The sequence below is a fragment of the Rhineura floridana genome, chromosome 7, assembly GCF_030035675.1.
Source record: "Rhineura floridana isolate rRhiFlo1 chromosome 7, rRhiFlo1.hap2, whole genome shotgun sequence".
NCBI lineage: Eukaryota > Metazoa > Chordata > Lepidosauria > Squamata > Rhineuridae > Rhineura > Rhineura floridana.
This window is the reverse complement of record NC_084486.1, coordinates 84,661,346-84,689,243: the sequence shown is the minus strand read 5'-3', so window position 1 is coordinate 84,689,243 and position 27,898 is coordinate 84,661,346. Positions and strand designations below refer to the sequence as shown.

At 46.1% G+C, this 27,898-nt stretch overlaps 1 protein-coding gene across 4 annotated transcripts in view; it reads left to right on the top strand.

Annotated features, from left to right (window-relative positions):
* Positions 1 to 27,898, top strand: part of SUFU (SUFU negative regulator of hedgehog signaling) — a 158,050-nt gene that overhangs the window by 42,057 nt on the left and 88,095 nt on the right. For all 4 annotated transcript variants that reach the window (XR_009764028.1, XM_061636155.1, XM_061636154.1 and 1 more), the window contains exons 4-5: positions 23,302 to 23,444; positions 24,923 to 25,008. Coding sequence is in view for 3 of the 4 variants with exons in the window: in XM_061636155.1 (XP_061492139.1) it covers positions 23,302 to 23,444; positions 24,923 to 25,008 (229 nt within the window). In the remaining variant the exon portion in view is untranslated. The remainder of the gene's footprint in view (positions 1 to 23,301; positions 23,445 to 24,922; positions 25,009 to 27,898) is intronic.

Below are 27,898 nucleotides of genomic sequence, written 5' to 3'. Positions count from 1 at the left end.
AGCCTTCGAGACCTGGCGTCATCTCCTGGAAGGGGCACGCCATCCGGTCCAGGTACGAACAGACCACTGAAACCTGGAGCACCTGCAAAACGCCCGACGGCTGAACCAACGCCAGATCCGGTGGTCCCTGTTTTTCTCCTGGTTCCAGTTCACGGTCATCTACCTCCCTGGCCGCCAAAACACCCTAGCAGACGTGCTCTCTCGCAAGCCAGAATACCGAGCCGAGCAGGTCGATCGCCCCCTTCGCGCAATTCTTCGCCCAGAGAACTTCGCCGCTACCCACCAGCCACAACCCCTCCTGGACCGGGTGCAGGAACAGCAGCAAAAGGACCCCTACGCCCTGGCCCAGCAGCGAGAGCTCCAGTCAGGGATGCCCGCCCGGGACAGCCCCTTTTCCTTGCAGCAGGGCCTCTTGTATCACTGGAACCGGTTGTACGTTCCCCCGGGAGCTCTGCAGGGAGAGGTGCTCCACCTCTGCCATGACAGCCAGCCGGCAGGGCATTTTGGAACGTATAAAACCCTCCACCTGGTCCTACGGGATTTCTGGTGGCCCCGGGTCCAAGCGGATGTTAAGGACTATGTAGCGGCCTGTGATACCTGCCAGCGAGCCAAGAGCCACCCTGGCAAGCCCCCGGGGCTCCTGCTCCCACTGCCTACCCCCCCCCGGGCCCTGGCGCTCGGTCTCCCTGGATTTTATCACAGACTTCCCGGCCTCCCGGGGAATGACCACCATCCTCGTAGTTGTAGACCTGTTCACCAAGATGGCCCATTTTCTCTCCTGTGCCGGCCTACCCTCTGCCCCAGAAACTGCGCAACTGTTCTTGACCCAGGTTTTCCGGTTACACGGCCTCCCCGACCACCTGATCTCTGACCGAGGAGCCCAGTTCACCGCCCGGTTCTGGCAGGCCCTGTTTCGGGCCCTGAACGTCCAGATCCACTTGTCCTCCGCCCACCACCCTCAATCAGATGGACAAACAGAACGTACCAACGCCACCGTCGAACAATACCTGTGGTGTTACACCTGCTTCCAACGGGACAATTGGGTGGATCTGTTACCGCTGGCGGAGTTCGCGTATAATAACTCCGTGCATGCCTTCATGTGCCAGACCCCGTTCTTTGCCTCTTACGGCTACCACCCCTGATTCTTCCCCTCAGTGCGACCCCCGTCGCCGGTCCCCGCTGCGGATGTCATGCTGCAGGAGTTGCAAGCCCTGCAGGCAGTCCTGAAGGAGCAGCTGGAGCAGGCCAAGGACGCATATAAGTGCTTTGCTGATCGCCACCGCCAACCAGGCCCGCCGCTGAAGGTAGGGGACCGGGTATGGCTCTCGACCAAATTCCTGCGTTCGCAACGGCCGTCTCACAAGCTGGAGGCTTGGAACGTAGGTCCCTTCCGGATCACCCAGCAAATTAACCCGGTGGCGTTCCGGCTCCAACTCCCTGCCTCCTTCCGCATTCACCCTGTCTTCCATAGATCACTGCTGACTCCCGCTCTCCCGCCTCACCCCTTGGGTAGTCAACCACGGCCCCCACCACCGATACAAGTCAACGGGGAAGAGGAATTCGAAGTGGCACAGATCCTGGACTCCCGGAGGCATCGGGGCCGCCTCCAGTACCTCATAGACTGGCAGGGGTACGGCCCTGAGGAACGCTCATGGGAAGATGCGGCGCAGGTGCATGCCCCTCGTCTGGTCCGGCGCTTCCACCAGCGCTACCCGGATAAGCCGGGCCTGGCGGGAGGCGGAGGGTTGGTCGTGGGGCGGGGGATAGTGTCATGGCCCCGTCAGAGGACTCCTCAGATGAGGATGACTTGGGAGTAACAGCAGCAGACCCAGGAGCAGCAGGAGACACAGAGGAGCCTCCTGAGAATCCAGCTCCTTCTGCCCCTCAGCTGCAGAGCACCCCAGGGACAGCAGAGGCCCTGCAGCCAGACACAGACAGTGAACAGGATACTCCCCCCTCACCGGCAGAACGTAGACAGCAGAAGGTCAGGCAGAAGAGAGGCAGGCCTGTCTCCTTAAGGCCCAAACGCTGAGGGCTCACACCTGCTGTCCATCCTGCTCTTTATAAGGCACACCTTGGCTGCAGCTTGTTGCTGACTGCAACGTCAGGCGTGGCTTTGTGTAGACCTAGTTTCCCTGCAGCATCTCTTTGACTGACCTCCTTGGCAATTGATCCCGGACCTCCACTGACCTCGCTTCTGGACTTCTGACTCGGCAAGTACGCTTCGGATAGGCCTGGCAGATTTACAACCCGACTGCTGGCTAAGGACTTTCGTTCCCTGCCAAAGACCCAGGAATTTCCAGCCCCCCCTGACACTGCTGATGCAGTGTAAAGCTGACAGTCCACAGGTAATGAGTTCCAGAGTCTAGGAGCATAAGAACATAAGAACATAAGAAGAGCCTGCTGGATCAGGCCAGTGGCCCATCTAGTCCAGCATCCTGTTCTCACAGTGGCCAACCAGGTGCCTGGGCAAAGCCCGCAAGCAGGACCCGAGTACAAGAACACTCTTCCCTCCTGAGGCTTCCGGCAACTGGTTTTCAGAAGCATGCTGCCTCTGACTAGGGTGGCACAGCACAGCCATCACGGCTAGTAGCCATTGATAGCCCTGTCCTCCATGAACTTGTCTAATCTTCTTTTAAAGCCATCCAAGCTGGTGGCCATTACTGCATCTTGTGGGAGCAAATTCCATAGTTTAACTATGCGCTGAGTAAAGAAGTACTTCCTTTTGTCTGTCCTGAATCTTCCAACGTTCAGCTTCTTTGAATGTCCACGAGTTCTAGTATTATGAGAGAGGGAGAAGAACTTTTCTCTATCCACTTTCTCAATGCCATGCATAATTTTATACACTTCTATCATGTCTCCTCTGACCCGCCTTTTCTCTAAACTAAAAAGCCCCAAATGCTGCAACCTTTCCTCGTAAGGGAGTCTCTCCATCCCCTTGATCATTCTGGTTGCTCTCTTCTGAACCTTTTCCAACTCTATAATATCCTTTTTGAGATGAGGCGACCAGAACTGTACACAGTATTCCAAATGCGGCTGCACCATAGATTTATACAATGGCATTATGATATCGGCTGTTTTATTTTCAATACCTTTCCTAATTATCGCTAGCATGGAATTTGCCTTTTTCACAGCTGCCGCACACTGGGTCGACATTTTCATCGTGCTGTCCACTACAACCCCGAGGTCTCTCTCCTGGTCGGTCACCACCAGTTCAGACCCCATGAGCGTATATGTGAAATTAAGATTTTTTGCTCCAATATGCATAATTTTACACTTGTATATATTGAATTGCATTTGCCATTTTTCCGCCCATTCACTCAGTTTGGAGAGATCTTTTTGGAGCTCTTCGCAATCCCTTTTTGTTTTAACAACCCTGAACAATTTAGTGTCGTCAGCAAACTTGGCCACTTCACTGCTCACTCCTAATTCTAGGTCATTAATGAACAAGTTGAAAAGTACAGGTCCCAAGACTGTTCTCAGCAACAGCTGAGAATGCTCTATCTCTAGTCCCTGAAAGACGAACTAGTGAAACTGGCGGAATTGTAAGAAGAAAATCATTAGCGGATCTCAAGGGACGGGGGGGTTCGTAAACAGACGATTGATCGGACAGATAGACAGGGCCCAAGCCGTGAAGGGCTTTAAAGGACATCACCAGCACCTTGAATTGGGTCCAGAAGCAAATCGGCAACCAATGAAGTTGCTGTAACAGGGGAGTCGTGTGAACACGAAAACTAGCCCCGGTCAGCAACCTAGCTGTAGCACGTTGAACCAATTTTAGCTTCCGAACAGTCTTCAAGGGCAGCCCAACGTAGAGTGCGTTGCAGTAGTCCATCCGGGATGTAACCAGGGCGTGTGCCACCTTAGTCAATTCAGGCGTCTCCAGAAACGGACGCAGCTGGCGGACCAGCCTTAGCTGGGCGAAGGCGCTTCTGGAGACCGCTGAGACCTGGGCTTCCAGATTCAAGGCAAAGTCCAGGAGCACCCCCAAGCTGCGAACCCGGGTCTTCAGGGGGAGTGTAACCCCATCCAACATAGGTAAATTCCCCGTTGCCAGATTAGTCCCACGATTGACGTAGAGCATTTCTGTCTTATCTGGATTTAATTTCAACTTGTTTGCCTTCATCCAATCCATCACTGCAGACAGACATTGGTTCAGGGTAAAGACGGCTTCCTTGGCATCAGGCGGGAAGGAGAAATAAAGCTGAGTGTCATCAGCATATTGGTGATAACGAACTCCATATCCCCGGATGACATCACCCAGCGGCTTTACATAGATATTAAATAACAGTGGAGATAGGACAGAACCCTGTGGAACCCCACAGGTCAAAGGCCAAGGGGGTGAACAGGAATCTCCTAGTTTTACTCTCTGGAACCGGTCCTCCAGGAAGGAGCGAAGCCAGCACAAAACAGTACCCTCCAATCCTAACCTGGATAGACGGTCCAGAAGGATACCCTGGTCAATGGTATCAAAGGCCGCAGAAAGATCCAAGAGAACCAACAGGGACACACTCCCCCTGTCTAGTTCTCTCCGAAGGTCATCAACCAAGGTGACCAAAGCCGTTTCAGTCCCGTGGCCAGGCCTGAAACCAGATTGGAATGGATCAAGGTAGTCCGTTTCAATTAGAAACCGTTGGAGTTGAGTAGCCACCACACGCTTCACTATTTTACCCAGAAATGGCAGATTGGAGACTGGCCGATAATTGTTCAAACATAAAGGGTCTAGGGAGGGTTTTTTCAATAAAGGTCTTACACATGCCTCTTTAAGGCAACTTGGGAAGAAGCCCTGTTGCAAGGAGGCATTAACTATTCCGCAGACCCAAGTAGCCAAAGTCCCTCTTGCTTGTTTTACAAGCCACGATGGACAAGGGTCAAGTGGGCAAGTGGTAGGTCTCATCTCTCCTAGTAATTTCTCTATATCTGCATATTGAACAAGTTGAAAGGAATCCATCTTAATAGGACAGACAGAAGCCCGAGGTACATCCTTAGAGACTGCATCAAAATTGGCCTCTAAGTCAGAACGGATCTGATCGACCTTGTTCGCAAAGTAAGAAGCAAATTCTTGACAACGAGATGGAGATGCGTCCATATTCGTATCCAGATGATCAGGACTGAGCAGGCCATTAACCACTTGGAAAAGTTCCGCTGGTTGATTAACGGCCATAGAAATAGACGTGGAAAAGAAGGCCTTTTGTGTAGCTCGTCGTGCATCTGAGTAAATTTTGGTAAATGCTTTAACACAAAGTCGGTCAGATTCGCTCTGAGTTTTCCGCCAACGACGCTCTAGGCCCCTACGAGTACGCTTCATTGCCATCAGTTCATCAGAAAACCAAGGAACCGATTTTGCTCTGTTGCGCCTGAGGGGCTGCTCAGGAACGATTGTATCTAATGCCCTGCTCATCGAGCTGTTCCAAAGGTCGACCAGGGCATCGATAGGGTCGTTTACTTGAACGACAGGAAGCTCCCCAAGAGCGTTCAGGAAACCAATCGGATCCATTAATCTCCTGAGCCGGACCATTCTAATAGGCCCCTTCTCCCTGGGGCGATGACGAGTCGCAATTAATCTAAATTTGACCAGGTAATGGTCAGTCCAAGACAACGGCACTATTGAAGGATCCAACACTCCATGGTCATTATCATCCCTTCCCGCATAAAAGACAAGGTCAAGGGTATGACCAGCTGAATGGGTGGGACCCAATATTAATTGGATCATCCCCATGATTGTCATAGCAGCCATAAAATCACGGGCATCTCCACGAAGTACAGATTCTGCGTGGACGTTGAAGTCACTGAGAACTAAAAGTCTGGGTGACTCCAACAGCAACTCAGCAATCAGCTTCGTAAGTTCGGATAAGGAGGCCCCCAGACAAGAGGGAGGGCGATAGACCAGTAAAATCCCGATTCTCTCTCGACCCCCAAGTTTAAGGTAAAGACACTTGACCCCAGGCAATTGTGGTATAGGGCCTCTGGTCATGGGGTTAGAATCATGATAGACTATTGCGACTCCCCCACCCCGACCCCCTGGTCTGTCTTGATGTTGCACACAGAAACCTGGAGGGCAAAGACCAGTGAGAGTCACCCCACCTAATTCGTCCAACCAGGTTTCTGTAATACACACCAGGTCGGCATGCTCATCCACGATAAGATCGTGGATGGTCGCAGTTTTACCATTAACCGACCTGGCGTTAAGAAGCAAAACTGATAGACATGGGGAATTGTCGTTCAAGTACACCCGTCTACTTGCCCGAGGTAGTCGTGTAGGGATCGATAAACAACGGTGGCGATAATTCCTGTTGAGGTGATAAGAGATTTTATTTGTGTCATATCTCCCTCTCCCGAGTAAAGTTGACATCACTTCCCCATCAGCAAGGACCCTTGGGGTCAACAGAGCATCCTCATTGGTAATCCCTAACATCATTTCTGAGGGAGAAGGTGAGCTAATTGACTGAATCTTATGACATCAGTGAGATCCAGAATCCTCTTGATGGACTAGAACTACATTGTGTAAACTATGGTGAACATTATCCACTAAAGCATTCCTTGGTATCTCTGGTATGTGGGTATTATATGGCGACTCTGATCCAAGGTCAGTGTAGGATTGAACCGACCTATACCTCTTATCCTGTAGATTAGAAAGCAATTTTTGCAAGTTATTAATAATATCTTGCTGGGCATTGTCAGAAAAGCTGGTGAAGTTAGACAATAATTCCTCTGTTCCATCATACGAGGATATAGATAATATGTCTCCAAGGTCTAAACGCATAGGTGTTTCTAATGGTGGTTGAACATGAGTGTTCAGTACTAACGGGCTAGCAGGATCACTATAACTATCCAAGACAACCATGTCACTACTTGTGATATTAAACTGGGAGGCTATCGAAGGTGAGTAGTTGTTTGGAGAGAACTTTTCTGTAGTTGAAGGATGGAATTGGGTTGTTAAACCAGGTCGGTGTTGGTTTGCACATAAAGGACGAGGATCTGTTAAATTCATAAAATGTCTTTGAACCTGAATGCCAAACCTCAACAAAAGAGATCTGTTGGCCAAAAATGTTTCCACCATTTCATAAGAGTTAAAAATTAATAAAATAATCACTAGTTAATTGCCATTTTTAATTTCATATTTTTCACTATGTATATAAAGATATAAACATAAATTCAAAGGAAGGTTTAAAAATATTAATAGGGTAATTTATATTAATATTTTAAATTTTCCTTTGAATTTATAATGTTTATGTCTAGATATACATAATGAAAAATAACGGTGTAAGATGCTATATATTTATTTAAAATAAAAATAATTTTTCAAATCCTGGCAGTTCATACCAGCAAAAGGTATCATGCCGACTTTGGAAAGCAAGTTTTGGAGCACTGATTATTTATTCATTACTAAGGCAAAATATATGGTTGCAATCAGCCAAAAGATATAGTGGGGAGGAATTAAATGCATGGAACCCAATCATAGCTGGAACTTTTAAAGTGAGTATTTAGACACTTTCCTCATGAAGAAAAATGTTTGCTTTCAGATATACAAAGCATAAGTATTGTATTAGATGGGGGACATCTGCTCTCCAAAGCTTTGCTTGTTGAGATTATTATGTCTGCATAGAAGATGGTCCCCATCATAGCCAACGGGTAATGGAATATAGCTTCTAGAGCAGTGGTTCCCAACTTTTTTTCCCACTTGAAAATTGCTGAGGGTCTTGACGGACCACTTAATGATTTTTCTGCCTGTCGTAGCAATTGTAGTGCACTGTGCTAGATGCTGTATTATTTATTGTATTTTTCTTTCTTCTTTTATTATATATTGTATTTTATTGTATTCCACAGAATACAATTGTAGTGCTTTAAAATACAAGAAATTAAAAAATTAAAAATCAACATATTTAATATGATGAATGTGGCATCTCCTGCCTTCAACCACAAATCCATAGACATCCACAGACCATCTGAATGAACTCATGGACCCCTGCTCTAAGGAGCATGGAACTCAATCGGACTTGTTTCCAAGCAGATCTGCACTGTTAAAAGTGAACAGATTGATTGTGGGACAAAAGCTTCTGCCATAAGCAGTGGAGGTTGCTCCATTGGGGCTAGTGGGGCAGTGCCCAACCAACCTCAGTCTGTCCTCACTCAGCCGCCACCTTCTTGCCTTCTTATTCAAACCAGCCCTGGGGATAGCAGTGCCTATCAGCTTCTCCTTCGTCTCAATTTTGCCCTTGTAGAACTCAGCAAGAAAGAGGATGGGGAGAACCCTAGAATTAGTTGGCTCTGCCTCTCATTGGTTGTGGCTTCACCTACAGTTTGGGTTTATATTTATTTATTTATTGCATTTATATACCGCCTCATAGCCGAACCTCTCTGGGCGGTTTACAACAATTAAGAACATTAAAAACAAGTGTACAAATTTAAACCATACCAAATTAAAACTCATAAAAACTGATAGGCAAGCTAAAACACATGCTATTGAAATGCTGTTAAAATGCCTGGGAGAAGGGGAAAGTCTTGACCTGGCGCCGAAAAGATAACAATGTTGGCGCCAGACACACCTCATCAAGGGACATCATTTCATAATTTGGAGGCCACCACTGAGAAGGCCCTCTCCCTTGTTGCAAGCCTCCCAGCTTCCCTTGGAGTAGGCACCCGGAGGAGGACCTTTGATGTTGAGCGTAGTGTATGGGTGGGTTTGTGTCGGGAGAGGCGTTCCATCAGGTATTGTGGTCCCAAGCCGTGTAAGGCTTTACAGGTTAAAACCAGCAGCTTGAATTGAGCTCGGAAACATACAGGCAGCCAATGCAAGTGGGCCAGAATTGGTTTTATATGTTCAAACTGTTTGGTCCCTGTTACCAATCTGGCCGCTGCATTTTGCACAAGCTGCAGTTTCCGAACCATCTTCAAAGGAAGCCCCATGTAGAGCTCATTGCAGTAATCTAACTTGGAGGTTACCAGAGCATGGACAACTGAAGCCAGGTTATCCCTGTCCAGATAGGGGCATAGCTGGACCACCAACTGGAGTTGGTAGAAGGCTGTCAGCTCTACACTGCATCAGCAGTGTCAGGGGGGTCTGGAAATTCCTGGGTCTTTGGCAGGGAAGGAAAGTCCTTAGCCAGCAGTCGGGTTGTAAATCTGCCAGGCCTATCCGAAGCGTACTTGCCGAGTCAGAAGTCCAGAAGCGAGGTCAGTGGAGGTCCGGGATCAATTGCCAAGGAGGTCAGTCAAAGAGATGCTGCAGGGAAACTAGGTCTACACAAAGCCACGCCTGACGATGCAGTCAGCAACAAGCTGCAGCCAAGGTGTGCCTTATAAAGAGCAGGATGGACAGCAGGTGTGAGCCCTCAGCGTTTGGGCCTTAAGGAGACAGGCCTGCCTCTCTTCTGCCTGACCTTCTGCTGTCTACATTCTGCCGGTGAGGGGGGAGTATCCTGTTCACTGTCTGTGTCTGGCTGCAGGGCCTCTGCTGTCCCTGGGGTGCTCTGCAGCTGAGGGGCAGAAGGAGCTGGATTCTCAGGAGGCTCCTCCGTGTCTCCTGCTGCTCCTGGGTCTGCTGCTGTTACTCCCGAGTCATCCTCATCTGAGGAGTCCTCTGACGGGGCCATGACAAAGGCACTCCGTGCCACCGAGGCTACCTGAGCCTCCTCAAGCGACACAGATGGTTCTAGGGGAACCCCCAAGCTACGAACCTGCTCCTTCATGGGGAGTGCAACCCCATCCAGGACAGGTTGAACATCCACCATCAGGTCAGAAGAACCCCCCACTAACAGCATCTCAGTCTTGTGTGGATTGAGCCTCAGTTTATTAGCCCTCATCCAGTCCATTGTCGCAGCCAGGCACCAGTTCAGCACATTGACAGCCTCACCTGAAGAGGATGAGAAGAACTAGAGCTGCGTGTCATCAGTGTACTGATGGCAAAACACTCCAAAACTCTGGATGACTGCACCCAACGGTTTCATGTAGATGTTGAACAGCATGGGGGACAGAACTGATCCTTGTGGAACCCTATACTGAGCAGTGTTCCCCAAGCACCACCTTCTGGAGCCAACCCGCCAAGTAGGAGTGGAACCACTGCCATGCAGTCTCTTCCACTCCCAACTCAGCCAGTCTTCCCAGAAGGATACCATGGTCGATGGTATTGAAAGCCGCTGGGAGATCAAGGAGAATCAACAGAGTCACACTCGCCCTGTCTCTCTCCTGACAGAGGTCATCATACAGGACGACCAAGGCTGTTTCCGTGCCAAAACCAGGCCTGAAACCCGACTGAAATGGATTCCGATAATGAATCAGATTGCTTGCTTCCCACAGCAGGCAAGGATTCGTAACACTAATGATTTGCTTTGAGAAATGATTCAAAAGGACTCTTCTGATTATAGATAATGGCTCCCTTGCTCCCTTCTACCATTCCTGCCTCTTTTGAAGAGGCTTGTTGGGGGCAGGGCAGCTGAGATTGGGTCTTATTTTAAAAAATACTTCTAGTACTACTGTTATCCATAGTCAGGCTGTGAACCACCTGAATGAAGCTCAGTCTGTGGACCAGTTTGGAAACCCCTGTTCTGGGTAAGAAGCCTAAAACTTGATGAATAGCAATAGGCAAATAAACCTACACAGAAGCTTTTGAAAACTACACTGTAACTACCTTAAGTGTTCAATATCACACTTTCCACCAAAAAAAAAATCCTTCTATAAATCCTAGAAGATGATTTGGCTTGATACCATCCTTTTTCAGACAAATAATGCCCAACTGAAATGTAAAAACAAGTAATTGTTTGGCATTTGACAATGAGCAAGTGTGAGCCTAAGACTTGTGTGCTTTTCTCTCCTTGTTCTCGGCAAGGACATTTCTTTACTTATTTATTAAAAATATTTTAAAACTGATATCTACATAGATACAGTGGCATTGTACAAGCACTTGAACACATACCAAAAATACAGTAAACTAAAAATAACAAAATATTATCATTCAAAACATCATTAGCATATGCAGGCAGGTAAAAACAAGCCAGATTATTAAAAAAAATTAAACTTTAAAATGTGTGGAAAAACAATTACATTTTGATGTGGCACCAAAATGATTGGAACATTGGTGCAAGTCATTGGCCCTCATTCACATATCACATTAAACCATAGTTTAATTTAAACGGTGGTTTAAAATGAATGAGCAGTGTGTTGGGGCACACTACACAAAAGACTACTCCATTCTTAAGTGGACTGGGGCAGGCGGGAACCAAACCAGAGGCTGGCTTGCCATTAACATGAAAAATATTGCTCATCGTTTGTTTCTCTTCTAACAAATCCTGATGATAAGCAAAGAACAAATCTTGGCTTACCATTGGAGTTTGTTAGGAGATAAACCAAGAGTAATGGTTTGCATGTTATTGGCAAGCCAGCCTCTGGTTTGACTACTGCTCAGCATGCTAAAGAGAGAAGTGCCTTGGGGACTTCTGAGCAGCAAGCACCAGTTAGCTTAAACTATGGCTTAAATTTATATGTGGTGATTCTCAAATGTGTGGTACCAGACACATCCTGGATGTCTGAGAGCTGGGAAGCACAAAATTCTAGGGAGGGATGTAATCTTTAGTCAAGTTGAGTTCACAGTCCATTTCCTCCATCAGCCAAGATTTGGATGAGTTGAATATCATCTGGCAAAGGAGACACACTGATCCATGTTGGATTTGTTGGAATGACTGTTTTCATTGTCGCATATTCCCAACCAAGAGATGTGAAGGCCTGTCCTGCCCAGCGTGCGAGACACGAGACGGAGGCGAGACTGGAATTAATTCCTGTTTTATTAGAGTAACGGTTACATTAAAGGCAGTGCGTTTCATAGACTTAGCTATGCTAACTCACTACAGTCCCTAACTAAGCTACCTAGGCGTACTCTGCAGCATGTGAAGAAAGTTGACTCAGCAACCCAGTCGGGGGGCGCCACCTTAAGTAGGGAAGGTCTTTGCTCGAAATCTCTGACTCCTGTGAAGTCCCACCTTCTCGCCGACCTGCTTCTTGTGGTGTCTCGCGCAGGGCAAGGCTCCCCCAGCTCATCTGACAGTACAGGCTTGATAGGTGCCAGCTCGGCTTCAGAAGGCAGGAAAGCATTTGAAGTGCCAGGTGGGAAGTCCTGGGGGGGGGGGGGGTGTTGGCGCGCGTGCCGGGTCATCCCCCAATGTCTCTGTTGGGGCATCTGTAGGTGGAACGAGGTCTGCTTCGGCAGGAGAACTGTCCATGGGAACTGGCAGACTGTCAACTACACCCCCTCCCTTATTGGCCACGAAAGCCTCATCTACCTCTGATTCCTCCCCCTGCTCTATCTGGGGAAGCTGGGGCTCGACCCTCTCCTCTCTCTGATCCTTCTGGGAGAGCTGGGGCTCAACAAGGCCTGGGGGGAAAAACAGTTTTCCTGATTTTTTCTGTTTTTTCCCAATTTTGAGGAGGAATTTTTTGGGGGGGGGGAATCCTTGTTTTTCTCCCTGGTTTTTTTCCAGGCCTTCACATCTGTATGCCAACTGATTTAGGAAGCTGAGGAAGAACTTTTGGTTTCTGTGTTTTAAGAGTGGATCAGAGCCCCTGTGTGTGGTTTTAGGAGTGGGTCAGAGATTTCTTTGTCTTCTAAGCCTAGTCTTAAATTAGTCCCCTAATCCACTGATCATTGCATGCAGCATCCGGTTGAAGACAGGAGAATCCTCATATGTGGAACCAGGGCCAGCTCCAAAGGGCAGACAGGTGGGTCCCTGCAGCCCACAGGACCCCCTGAAGAGCCCCTTGTTATGGTGGGGGAGTAGCACTCCCCTTCTGCAGCAGGCTCCCTGCTGCAGATCGCAGGGAGGGAGCTGCGCGCCCACTCGCTGGCATGGCCAGCTCGCCCTCCGAGCCCACCCTTTCCCTTGCTCGCCCTCTCCCCTGCTTGCTCGCCCTCTCCCCTGCTTGCTCGCCCTCTCCCCTGCTTGCTCGCCCTCTCCCCTGCTTGCTCGCCCTCTCCCCTGCTTGCTCGCCCTCTCCCCTGCTTGCTCGCCCTCTCCCCTGCTTGCTCGCCCTCTCCCCTGCTTGCTCGCCCTCTCCCCTGCTTGCTCGCCCTCTCCCCTGCTTGCTCGCCCTCTCCCCCGCTTGCTCGCCCTCTCCCCCGCTTGCTCGCCCTCTCCCCCGCTTGCTCGCATGCTCGCCCTCTCCCCCTGCTCGCTTGCATGCTCGCCCTCTCCCCCTGCTCGCTTGCATGCTCGCCCTCTCCCCCTGCTCGCTTGCATGCTCGCCCTCTCCCCCTGCTCGCTTGCATGCTCGCCCTCTCCCCCTGCTCGCTTGCTTGCTCGCCCTCTCCCCCTGCTCGCTTGCTTGCTCGCCCTCTCCCCCTGCTCGCTTGCTTGCTCGCCCTCTCCCCCTGCTCGCTTGCTTGCTCGCCCTCTCCCCCCGCTCGCTTGCTTGCTCGCCCTCTCCCCCCGCTCGCTTGCTTGCTCGCCCTCTCCCCCCGCTCGCTTGCTTGCTCGCCCTCTCCCCCCGCTCGCTTGCTTGCTCGCCCTCTCCCCCCGCTCGCTTGCTTGCTCGCCCTCTCCCCCCGCTCGCTTGCTTGCTCGCCCTCTCCCCCCGCTCGCTTGCTTGCTCGCCCTCTCCCCCCGCTCGCTTGCTTGCTCGCCCTCTCCCCCCGCTCGCTTGCTTGCTCGCCCTCTCCCCCCGCTCGCTTGCTTGCTCGCCCTCTCCCCCCGCTCGCTTGCTTGCTCGCCGTCTCCCCCCGCTCGCTTGCTTGCTCGTCGTCTCCCCCGCTCGCTTGCTTGCTCGTCGTCTCCCCCGCTCGCTTGCTTGCTCGTCGTCTCCCCGCTCGCTTGCTTGCTCGTCGTCTCCCCCGCTCGCTTGCTTGCTCGTCGTCTCCCCCGCTCGCTGGCTTGCTCGTCGTCTCCCCCGCTCGCTGGCTTGCTCGTCGTCTCCCCCGCTCGCTGGCTTGCTCGTCGTCTCCCCCTGCTCGCTGGCTTGCTCGTCGTCTCCCCCTGCTCGCTGGCTTGCTCGTCGTCTCCCCCTGCTCGCTGGCTTGCTCGTCGTCTCCCCCTGCTCGCTGGCTTGCTCGTCGTCTCCCCCTGCTCGCTGGCTTGCTCGTCGTCTCCCCCTGCTCGCTGGCTTGCTCGTCGTCTCCCCCTGCTCGCTCGCCCGCTCGTCGTCTCCCCCTGCTCGCTCGCCCGCTCGTCGTCTCCCCCTGCTCGCTCGCCCGCCCGCCCTCCCCATCACTCGCTGGGTCGCCCACTGTCCTCCCCCCGCCCTCTCCCCCCGCTCGCCCTCTCCCCCCGCTCGCTCACCCACCGCTTGCTCACCCGCTGTCCCATCCTCTCACTCTCCTGCCTGATCTCCCACTTCTCCACCTGTCTGGTAGGTAGGTAGGGCTTGCGTGCAGGTGCCAGGGCTCAGGGCAAGCTAGTGCCCAAGGGCCCCGGCATGCCTGGGGCTGGCTCTGTGTGGAACAAATTATTTATGTTGGGTACAGTGGAGACACAATACAGAGTTAGTTCAAAAGAGTGTGGGGGAGCACATTGAAAACTTCAGAAATGCTGTCTTGTTAATAAAGAGATATGAATATATTTTTCCTGCTAGATATCTTGTGTCTAAGATCTTGTAAGCAGACCTTGCAGTGCCTACCTAGTTATTTATTTATTTTATTTTATTTATTTAATTACATTTCTAGACCGCCCTATAGCAGAAAGCTCTCAGGGCGGTGTACAACAAATAAAATCACAATTAAAATATGAGCAAGTGTGAAAAATATAATACAATTATAAAAACATTAAACATGATAAAAATCCAAAATAGAATTGCCATTGAGTTTATAAATTAAAATCCATATTAGGTTTAAAATTAAATTTAAAATGTTTAAAAAGCCTGGGCGAAAAGGTAGGTTTTTACCTGGCGCCGAAAAGATAACAAAGAAGGCGCCAGGCGTATCTCGTCTGGGAGGGCATTCCATAGTTCGGGGGCCACCACCGAGAAGGCCCTAGATCTAGTTGTTGATCTCCGGGCCTCTTTATGAGTTGGGACCCGGAGAAGGGCCTTCGACGTCGAGCGTAGTGAACGGGTAGGTACATAGCGAGAGAGGCGTTCCACCAGGTATTGCGGTCCGATGCCGTTTAGGGCTTTATAGGTAAGAACCAACACTTTGAATCTGGCCCGGAAACATATCGGTAGCCAGTGCAGCTGCGCCAGGACAGGTGTTATATGGTCAAATTTCTTTGTCCCAGTGAGAACTCTGGCCGCAGCATTTTGCACTAGCTGAAGTTTCCGAACCGTCTTCACAGGTAGCCCCACGTAGAGTGCATTACAGTAGTCCAATCTAGAGGTTACCATAGCATGGATAACTGAGGCTATAATGGAATATAGCAATATAGCATAGTTGGAGTAGAATTATACTTCAGTATTGTTTGTTACACTTAATCCTGCTTTTCCTCCAAGGAACTCAAGGCAAAGTACATGGTCTCCCTCATTCATTTTACCATACATTACAACTTTGTGTGATAGGTTAGGCTGGTGATCAAGGTCACCCAGGGAGGGGCACTTCATGGTTGAGTAGGGATTTGTACTTGGATTTCCCCAGTCCTACTTCAGTATATTTTTGCTTCAAGAACACTTAGCTATGTTATGTGTGTAGTTAACATGTTTTAATGCAAATATTGGAGTCTTTATCCTGAGCTCTTTGTCTTAGTAATAGTGGTTGCTCTGATGACTAGAGGAGCAGATGTGGGCCAGGAAAGGGCTAAACCTTTCTTTTAGATCTTCAAAAGTTGTCTGGCATGAATGATTAAGCCTGGTGTATGACATAGGAACTCTCTCTGACAACTCACTTAGCCCCCTCCTCCTGCCTTTGACTCTGCTTTACAACAAAATGGTAATTGGCTGAAGCAGAATCTGGTAAGCTTAGTACAAACAGAGGTCCTGTTGGGTTATACATCCTTGTTTGTGCTAATCTTTCCACAGTATTGTTCATGTGACCAGAATTTTGTTATCTTGCAACTTTATCATTGAAGACAAGGTGATACAGCTCTAGTTAGAGTTGTGGAATTCATAGAAGAGGAAGTAGTAAATGTTGTTTCAATACTATGATAAAATCCTGCCTTATAACTTGTGTTTTGTCACTGTTAGTAAACTCGAGTTTTGTGGTAAGAATCCTCTTGATTGTAACTTTGTCTAAGTACATCCATAGAAAGGCTGATCTTGCATACCACTATATGGTGAGTTAAGGGCTGGCTTTGAGCTTAAACACTGCGTTTTCTGGCTGTAAGGGATTTGAATTGGCCTTCATATAATTTTTCACATGGGTGGTTTTCTGTAGTTTAATTGAGCAGTCAGTGTGAATTTTGTGGTTTGTGTGGGGAAGAGAGACATTTTTAAAGTAGTCTGCACAAGAATAGACACAAACAGGTGGGTCTCCAGCAGAGACATTAGCATTTGAAAACCAACTCCAAATGGCTAGGATTTCCCAGGAAAAAGTCTGGGCAGCAAAACACAGGGATCGATCAGCATAGAATTGAGTGAGCATTTGACATGCAGAATATTGTGACAGAAAGACAGGCTTCAATAATGAAGGCCTTTGTAGCTTTGTTTCATTTTAGATAACTGTGACTGTGAGGCTTGCATCATTAAAACATTTAGTTAATCAGCAGAATCTTGGATGGTGTATCTGAGCTGGAAAATATTGGGAACTGAAATTGAGGGGACTTTTTTTTAATGCTATGGAACAGCCATTTCTAGTTCATTTTCCTCCAAAGTCTTTAAATGTATATGAAATCTGAATTTACAGGTTATTTAAAAGCTTGTGTAAAATGTTATTTTCTGCAGCTGGTAGATCTGAACAGCTCATCATATTCAGTGTTAAGCAATCCTTATCTGATACTCTTATTTTCCATATCTGCTGGTTAATGGAAAGACATTTCCTTTACTTATGTCAGCATTCCTCACACCCAACCCTTTGGCCAAATTGCTCTAGCTTAGTGATGATAAAATGAGATAGGCTTCCTTAGGGTTTCCAGTTTGTGCATGTGTGGGGCTTTTGCTGACACCTCTCCGATGTGCATCTTAAGTAGACTTTATGTCATTCTTTTATTCTACTCTTATGGACCACAATGCAGTATAGAAATACATGTCCTGGCCCTCTGGGTGTTAGTGTGGCATTACTTTGTGTGTGTGTCTTTTACTTCACTAATCTGTAATGTTCTTAAGCCTTCCCAACCTATGTGCTCAGAGTCTGTGTGTTTCCCATACTCTATAGTTTGATTTGCTCAGTTAGGATAATGGCACTATCAAACTGTCATTCTTTGTTAAATGTTCTTCAAGTTTTGAACAGATGTTAAATCTCAGTTTAGATTTTACAGTGATAAAGCTTGGGAACCCTGTGTAACTTGATTTAAAAAGAAAAAAGAAAAAGTCAAATAAAATTCAGCTTTAAAAAATAAAACTGAACTTTATGCCTAAATCAACAGTGAGGACATCTGGTGGATGATCAGAGTTACCACAAGAAGGTTGCCAGGTTTAGTCTCAACCTGTCAGCTGAACAGAATTTAAGAAACTTTTCTGGTCACCAACTCTGAAATGCTTGCTGAAATGATAGATCCATGTGGGTTGCCCTCATTTCTACTGAACATTCAAGTACAAGATTAATACCATATAGTGATGGGTGATCTTCAGAATTGCAATTACTGACATCAACTAGAGAACACATTTTTAAGTTGCTTTTTTATTGTCTCTTTTGTACATATACATTGTTCCTTTGTTTGAAACAAGCAAGATATAATGCGTTAATGGGGTGAGCTCCCTCTTCCCTTCATTCCTGAGGTGTTACTTGATTTAGAACAAAAAAGCCCTGTCAGATATCCTGACTCCCACTCTGAGCTTTTGTGATGTTGCAGAAGAAAAGAAGAGGATCAGTTCCTTACTTGAATAGATTTTCAAAATTCATTATCACACAGTATCTGTCTACAACAGAAGGAAAATAGTGCAGGTGCTGTACTTCTCACCTCTTCTATTAGCCAAGTGGTAAATAAGTTCAAATAAACCATAAGGCTTGTTTTTGTGGTTGCATTTTAGCATTTGCTGCAGCTGGTACTGAAAAACATGTCTTATAAAATGTGTTCCTGAGAGAGCAGATTCTAACCTTTTCCCCATTTGAATTCTTTCTTTTGTAATATGTTTTTATTTTGGAATTGTCATACATAACAAAATCAAGAAGAATACCCCCCCAATAGCTGTAGTATACAACAAGCTTTACCAACCTTTGGATCCCCAGATGTTGCTGGATTACAATTCCTATCATCTCTCACCTTTGGCCATGTTGGCTGGGGCCGATAGGTATTGTTGTCCAACAACATCTGGGGACCCAAAGGCTGGTATACAATATCAAACCACTATAAGCAGAGCTGGCGCCAGGCATGCCTAGGCATTTGGGCACCAATGTGTTCCAGGCCCATGGCACCACAGCATACAGGCCGCACAAGGCTGATAAACCCACCCATGTGTCCCACCTACCTCTATTGCTCCTGTAAATGATGTGCGTGTTGGATGTGCATGCCTACCATCAACCAAGATAGCAGCAGACACATCAGCCCTTAGGGAAACCTCCACCGCCATTTTGGTTGACGGCAGGCATGTGCTCACTGCGCATGTCATTTACAGGAGTGATAGAGATAAGTAGGCATGCATAGCCCGCACTGACTGTATGGGGGGGAGGTGCCTGTGAACTCCCTCTCCGTGATCAGCAGCAGGGTTGGGATATGATGCTGCCATGGATTGCTGAACGGGAACGCTACCCTCCCACCCTAAGGAGGGGCCGTCTGGGGCGCAGGGGGCCTCAGCCAGGGCCCAACCTTGCAGCCCCCTGGACCAGGCCCTGACTTACAGGTAAAGTAAATGACTTCCCACCCTCATTCCCCCCTCCCCAGTTTACCATTGATGAATTTATGTATAATCTATGGAGTCTCTTAAATCTAAAAATGCAAAGTTGAAAGAGTAAAATTGAAATACCCAACTGTAGAGGAAGAATTAAAGTTTATCCCGTAGCCAAAGACAGCTGGCAATATTTCCAAGGATTGTCTGTATAATTTAACATAATCTATAAATGGATGCTGAACTGCAGAGAAATCCAGTGGTTTAACCCTTCCTTTCGCTAGCTTTAATACAAAAGTCCATTGTTTTTGATATGGTGATACTCCATAGCCTGCTTATACATACCTTGCATGTTAGACTATCAGCAAATTTCCATACTCTGGTTATCTCCATCCTTGCCCCCAAAAGCATGAAAGAAAACAAAGATTTATATGTTAAATCTTCATTCCCCCTCTCCCATATATTAAAAGAGCCAATTGTAGAGTAAAGATGACATTCTGATTTGTGATAACATTAATTACTGTAAAAACCAATGACCAAAATGATGCAATTTTTGGACAGTCCCAACACATATGCATATATAAACCTCTGCTCCCACAACCCTTCCAGCAGTTGTATCCTTTAGAACCAGTGACGTGTGTCAGACGCAAAGGCATATGAGATACCATCTTCGAATCCATTTTAAACTATTCTCTCTAACCATTACTGCACTTGATTTCCCACTTGAATTCACATCAACATCCAGCAGCTTAAATGCAGGCAACCATGCTGAGATAGGGAGGTTTGATGATTTCTGATGTGTATAGTAAACCGGGGGTCTCCAGCTTTTCAAGAGCTATAGTTCACATGGAACCCCACTCTCCAGCCCTCTTCCAGGAGTCCATGCATCTAGGAGACAGAACCAACAAAAAAGCTGTGTTGTAGTGTACTATTCTTCTATATGCCTTGAAATCAGCACCTTACAAGCCATACATCATGTTTACTAGGCCAACATAGATAATCCATATGTGGTCCAAGCTACAGTTGTGTTGCAATCCCAAAGTGCAAAATTCAGCTAGTTGAATGGAGCTGCAACTTGCATGTTAAATTACAAGAATATGCAACGTGTTATTGAAGAATTAATCATGAAGATATTGCCATTCTTTGAAACAGTTTACCCGTTCTACAGATGGAAAACTCTGAGACCAGGAGTTTCTAGTCCAACGAGTAAATGATTGGTAGAGAATTCAAAACTCATGCAAAGCATATAATAACAAATATGAGGTTGCCCAAACATGTGAAATAGGCCACAGCCACAAATAAGATTTTCTCTTGGCAATATCTCTTAGTGAATAAAGAAATAGAATCAAATCAAGACATTTATGTAGTCCCACACACTTTCCCTTAGTACTTTGATTTCATTGATTCCACTTCATTGCTGCAAAATTAAGGCTGCAGTCCTAAGCACATTTTGCTCAGTGGGGTTTATTCTTGAGTAGACAGGCATAAGACTGTTCATATCTCCACACGCTACTCTTCATCCTTTCACCTGACTCCATTCTATCCCATTGGCTGATTTCTGTGTGATGTGGAAAACATGCTGCAGCTTCTGGCAAGGCTAAAATGGAGAAGGGATATGAGGTGAATTGGATAAGTAGCTGCTGTAGGTAGATGGGCAGATAAGCTTACAGGGAGGTGAATAAGTGGGCATGTAAGCAAAAGCATTACTGCTGCAACAAAACCAAAACACAGCCTCATCTTTGTCTGCCTTGTGTTGCTGCTCAGCTGCTCGTGTGCTGCTCTCCCTCCAGGCTAACCCAGTTTTTGGTCAAAAGTGGAGGAGAAGGCCCTTCTTCCTCACCAAAAATGGCAGTGGTGGCACTGCCACAACCCAGCTGAGGTTCAAGACCAGTGTGCAATTCAAGTGAATCTGGCTGGTTTTGAACTAATGCATGGCTGATATTCCTCCCATTCCATAATGGTGAGTTCTGTTGCTATGAGGTGAAGACATTAGTTCTACATATCTAGTGTTTTGACACTGTTTCCTGCATTTTGTTTGTTCATGGAAATAGATGGCTTATTCTACACTGCCTGTCACTAAGAATGTTCACAGGGTGGTTTACAAAAAAAAGATGATATCAAAACATAATATATAATAATCAAAAGCATCAAAATAACTTCTTGTAAATTACAAATCATATAATTTATAATATCATAAAAATGATGTAATCCATTACCTGGGCTAGTGAAAAGCTTAACGAAAAAGGTGGGTTTTTACTAGGTGTTTGAAAGAATACAAAGTTGGAGTGAGATGCACCTCAGTAAGGAGGTCATTCAGCTGATGTGGAGCCACCATTGAAAAGGCTCTTCCACAGGCCCTCTCACTCTGCACCTCATTTAACACAGGGACCAGCAGGAGAGTACACAGGCAAGTTTACTCAAATGAAGTGTGCTTTATTTTTTGGGTGACACCTCCTTTGTGCATACATTTATTTATTATTAGATTTATATCCTGCCCTTTCTTCCAGTAGGAGCCCAGGGCGAGTACATGTGTACTATCTCTGCAAAATAAAAATAAATTAAAAGATGAAACTGCCTCAAAACTTCATTTTTCACATTTCTAATCAAGATTAATACCAGATATGCACAACTACACCCTACCTAGTACCCCCATCACATAACATGCAGTAAAATGGTTATATATTTTGCAGTGCAAATTCATGATAAAGAAAAACTCCTCAAAATCAAAAAAGCAAAGTAATGCAAAATGCCTTGTCCTATTACATCATACAGTGTATGTGGTGAATAAGGGATATCTCATGCATTGTATGGTCCATCAGGTATAGCTTTAGGAAATGCAGGATGTTCCCTTTTCCCAGATCAGACTTATTTATCCACCTACCCCAATATTTTTCTTCTCTCAGCAGCTCTCTGGGATTTCAGGCAAAGGAATCTTTCAGGCAAAGATGAAGATGATCATCTTCTTGATTTTCTTAACTATAAGGGATTACACCAGAGACCTTTTGCTTTCAAAGCATAAATTCAGCCGCTGAACTATAGTCCTTTCCCTTTGCAAACTCTTTGAATAATACAAACCTTCAGGCAGCATGAAAAATTGGCTTATTCTTGTTTTGCATTTTTAACAAAATGTTACACTCTCTCTCTATAAGCAGACCAATGAATAGTCATTGTGGCCATGGTGATCAACGTATTGTGTGTTTGAAATGTTTTGTGATTAGGCCATCTGACATGATACTTTAAAATATATATGGTGGAGGGTAACGCATGTTGAGTGGTTCATGTGCATAGCAACTGACCATGTGAACATTCACCAAACCTCATAATCTGTCCATGAAGAGGGAATTGTGCACATTTCCAGGTTGATATACATAATCTCCAATAGGCCTTGGGGTATGTGGATATATCGACTGTATTTTGTAGATTCTCCAGTCATGCATATTCCCAACAGGCCTTGGGGAATGAACATGTCTCAATTGCATTTGTATGTTCTCTTGGCAACATGCACATTCTCTGGTAAATATGCATAGTTTCTAAGGAACATGCCCTTGTTTTCTATCGTTCAGAAGTCTGTACTCTGCACCCAAGGTTGCTTCTGGTCAACTGCCTAAGCTTACACGGCCTCCCACTGATCGGCTGAGCAGCACAAGGGGGATTGCAGGAAGATGCAAGTTTTAATCCACCCCTCTCACAATCTTGATGAAAATCCCCCCCCCCCAGCTATTAAGCTTAGAAAAAACCATAATAGCCGCATGGGGTCTATCATTGGAATTGTTTGGGAGGGAAGAGTTAAACTGCTGAGGAAGCAGGGAAAAGAGGGCAGGGAGAGAGAACGTATAGGACCTCTGGCCCCACCCTCTCCTGGCAGATTACCTACCAAGAGAATTCAGCTCTTGATGTGGAAAAAGGTTGCCTGCTCCTGATTTCATTGCTGTAGTCTTTTCAAGGCTTTACGACTAGATAGATGTTGGCAAGTCCTAAACACGTATATGCATAATCCAAATCCCAACCTTGGAACGTCATGGGTTAACAGAGGTGGGGCCATGGCTATATCTGTATCCCTGTAGCACTGGGCAGGAGGGGGACAGGCAGGCAAATCACTGTGCTGGGTTGGAGCCTGAACCAAATCTGATGTCATCATGTGATGGTAGTGGGGCTAGCTGGTGAACATGTACAGTGACATTAACTGCTCAGCTTACATTAACCCCAACATATATATTCCTTCTGCATAGCCAAGAGCTACCCACTGTTCTCCAGAGTTTGTATTACCAGAACTCAGCTTGGTTTTAGCAAACCCCCCTCTCTCTCCTCCCCCCCCCTTGGTATTATATCACCATTGCAGATAAATAAAAGGAAAAATGTTCTTATTTTGTCAGGATATCTTTTTGCGCAGATCTCTTTTTTTTAAAAAAGCAGAAAGACATGAAGTTATTTTAGTTCACATTTCTCTTCACCCCCCCCCTTTTGCCCTACCAGAAAATACATTTTGTAGTGGTGACCATGTATCGTGGCATAGTCCATTGGACAACAGCGAATCTAGAATCCAGCATATGCTGCTGACTGAAGATCCACAAATCCAGCCAGTTCAGACACCATTTGGGGTGGTGACTTTTCTTCAGGTATAGTAACAGAACCAGTATTCTGGGTATTGCCTTTAAGAAACTTAATATATTATATGAAATGAACAATAAACCTTGAGTCTAATGGTATCCCATGCTTTTATAGATTTAAAAACACTTGGGAGTCTAATGAAGTTTTCTTTGAAATGAGACAGTGGTGATTGCAGGGTCCTTGAAGGAAGGTACAAGTTTAGCATGGGTAAAGACAAAACTAGGCCTGCTATGCATTATGGTAATATTTTATTTTAGTCTAGTAGTCTCTTTCAAATGTCAGTTTTATCAGTGTGTATATCTAATGTAGTCCTGAGGCTTTTCAGCCTTGAAGCTGAAAGCCTTCCAGAGAAGGTAAATACAGTATTATAGAGGTTCTGCATATTTTTCATGTTTTTGTTGACTAAATTATGTGAATACATAATTCATACATTCAGGGACTTGGACTTTAATTTTCAGGGGTTTTTAAAGACCTCTGAGCCCTTGTTTTAAGAACTATGGAGAAATGCTCCAGGTGATGTGAGACTGTTGGGGGAAACTTCAGAGCTGTGCAGGGATACAGTCAAAGAACAATGCATGCCACAACCTAGTAAAATTCAAGTAGGCCTTGGTGTGATATTAGTATGTAAGCTGTTGTTTCCTACAGGCCTTGTAACAGTGGGGCAATGGGTTGGAACTCTGCCATGATGCAGTGCACAATAATTTTTGTTACATACAAAATCAAGTATAAGCTAACTGGTACTGAAGTACTGTTTGTTAGTTTAGCAACTACTGCCTGCTTAAATTTTTTTTTGTCTTGATCTCCAAGGCAGCTGATGATGTTTGCTGATCTGGCCTAACTTGATACTTGCATGTTGCTGTGGTAGCGAACTTGTTTAACCTCAAAATGATGTATTGGCTTCCACTGCACCAATAAACGCATCACTCCATATACAGTCGGCTGTGTGTATTATTCCATACAAGATCTAGGACTTGCAGACGCCAGGTTGTTGCTTCATCACTGTGGTTCTGTTGAGGAGCTCAACATGCCAAAACAAATGTGAAGGATTTGTGTAACCATGCCCTTGTCGTTATTAGTCATCTTGCTAGGTAGTAACATAGTAGAGTCCTGACTAGAAGATTGAGAATGTGCCCTGGGTTCACATATTTCCTTTACCTTCTGGGTTCCCTTTGACTATAGTTTGCCATGATGTTCAAATCAGGAAAGCTATAGGCAATACAAATCTAACATCTTAGGATACAAATACATGTTTTGGGGAGTAGCACTAATCATAGCTTGACCAATTCAAGCATCATAATAAATGAAATCTAGAAGAAACTGGCAATAGAAGAGCGAATTCTCAAATGACAAAATAAACAAGGGAGGGCATAAATCAGAGTCACTTTCTTGATCATCTGAATCAAGCCTTTGAGATAGTTCTAAAATGTAGAACCTGATCCTAATAGATGTTTCAAGCGTCTTCCCTCCCCCTTTTACCCCCTTTCAGATTGTTGGGGTCTGTACAGAGGAGCTTCATGCAGCACAGCAGTGGAATGGACAGGGTATATTGGAACTGCTTCGGACTGTTCCTGTGTAAGTATATAACCTCCAGCTGATTGGAAACAAATCTTACCAACTTTCGTTAAAAATAATGCCTGGAGGAAGGGTGGGATAGAAATTTCATAAATAATAATCATTCTAGAGAATCTTAACTTTACAAGAATTACATGACTTTTGAGGTTCCTCACAATTCTGTAGTTATATCCTTGGACATGAAGAATCTTTGATAAATATGCTTTGCTTAAATTTGAGAAAGCGCTTATGCTCTGAATACTAAGTCCAGTCCTCTCTCCTTGATGCTACAACTGTTTTTATGTTCTTGCTGTAAGCCTTAGATATTGCAGACAACTGGAATAATGGGGTTATTTTCTCCACAGTATATAGGGGAACAGTACAGATTACTATACTGTAGTAAGTTGTAGGGGGGAAGATATTATACAGCCACAAGAGTGGCTGTATACTATAACCAGTGTGGATTTTTTGCATTCCGCAATGTTAAATTGAAAATATCCCCCATGCCATTCTGCTGCTTCCCATAAGTTCATTCAAAACAAAACTTTACAAAATTTATAATCCTGAACTCAGAAATGCTTGCTTAACAACCCTTTAAGTTTTCAAGGTGATACATGCAACAGTTAGAAAGAATTGAGAGTTCAAAGGTAAAAAGAGGGAGAAAAAATCCAGACCCCTGTTGGACTTTTTTCTGTCAGTGGTCTCATAATTTGTTGAAATTAATTAAAAATCAGCCATGTTCACAGAGTACTTCTAATCCTGTTACTGACCTTGCCGTGTATGCTGATCTTCATCTTCTGCAGTTTAAAAGTTTTTTATAAAGCCTAGCTGATTTTTAATTAATTTAAGAAATTTAGCATTGTAGTCTGTTATAATGTCAGGCATGCTCAGTAGAAACCAACTGTCAGTGTTCTAAAAGCCAGACTGACAGCTGTTTGGCTTGGCTAATCGGGGGGCCACACCCAAGCCAGACCTATATTTTACTCTAGACTAGCTTTTCCAAACCAGTGTGCCTCCAGATGTTGTTGGGCCATGTGATGCGTCCTTCCCTGGTTCTCCCTGTCAGGTTCCTACCTGCTCGTGGTTACTGCCTGTCTCTAGGCACCACCAGGGACTCCACCAGTCCGGACCGCACTCTCTTATGGTTTACCTATCCGCTCTTGCACAAATCTCAACAGATCCCCCTGCTAGGCAACCACCAGTAACGTCCCAATACTAGTATTCCCAGAGACTCTGAATACTGGTATTGTTATTCTCTTCACCGCTGCCACCATTTGTTACAGTTCCCCTTCAGCCTTGGTCATTACCTTACCCTCCCTTCTGGTCTGTGAAACCCCAGCCAAGGATCAGGCCTTTGGTAAACCAAATTAAGTATTTATTACAGATAACAAAACTAACAAGATTAACAAGATTTCTTCTTAAGGCACATAAGCATATGGTTTTACTCAATACTAATCCGAACTCCACCTCCCTCCTTCTTCACGCTCTCCTGGCAAACAACTCTCTCAAACCCCACCAAGCAATCCACTCTTTCTCTTCTCCCCCCCCAGATTCCACTCTCACTCTTCCTTTTATACATTCAGCCATTTTAAACACTCAGCCAATCATCTCGCATTCTACTGCCCATTCACTCCCCCTCTTTCACTCCACTTACCATGTATCTTCTAAAACAACAACACTTACCATATATACATTAATATAGGAACATCACATTTCCCCCCCCTTAAACAACAGCAGAGTATTATTCCTGTTCCAGGATTTATACGTCGCGTTAACAAATAAAAGTCTCTATGGGGAAAATGTCTTTCTTTGTTCCTCTGTCTGGTCACGTCACTGCAGTCCCAGCCACTTGCCTGGAAAGTCCATCGGCCAGTACATTGTCCTTGCCTTTTATGAACTGGAAGTCCACTTGATAGTCCTGTAGGGCCCAGGACCACCTCTGCAGCATAGTGTTATGGTTTTTCATAGTCTGCAACCATAACAAGGCCCGATGATCCGTAGTCACTGTGAATCTTCGTCCCCAAACGTATGGGCGCAACTTGTTCAGTCCCCACACGACCGCTAGGCACTCCTTCTGGACTGACGAATAGTTTTTCTCCCTCGGCGTCAGCTTGCGACTCAGGTACGCCACTGGATGTCTGGTGTCTTCTCTCTCCTGCAGCAAGACAACTCCCAGCGCGAGGTCCGACGCATCTGTAGCCACGATGAATGGTTTCTCATAGTCTGGTGCTATTAATATGGGTCCTTGGCACAAGGCTTGCTTCAGTAGATCAAAAGCCTTCTGACATTCATCCGTCCATACCACACGCTCAGAACACTTCTTCTTTGTTAATTCATGCAAGGGGGTTGCTATTTCCCCAAAATTTCTCACAAACTTCCTATAAAATCCAGCCACACCCAGAAATGCCCTTACTTGTTTTTTGGTTAAGGGGATCGGCCACGCTTGTATTGCCTCCACCTTGCTCCATAAGGGGGTGATTTTCCCACTCCCCACCTTATGTCCTAAATAGATTACTTCCTTTAGTCCAAACTGGCATTTCTTAGCTTTTATTGTGAGGCCTGCTTTTCTTAAGGCCTCCAATACTGTTGTCAGGTGTTGGACATGCTCAGGCACCGACTTGCTAAAAATGGCCACATCATCGATATAGGCCACTGCAAAATCTGACATGCCTCGCAACACAGTATTGATTAGCCTCTGAAATGAACTTGGTGAGTTCCTTAGTCCCATGGGTAAGGTCACAAACTCATATAACCCATCTGGTGTACTGAAGGCAGTTTTGGCTCTGGATTGCTCGTCTAGTTCCATTTGCCAAAATCCTTTACAGAGATCTAGTGTAGAGATAATGGTTGCTGCCCCCAATAACTCTAACATTGCGTCTACCCTAGGCATAGGATATGCATCTGGGACAGT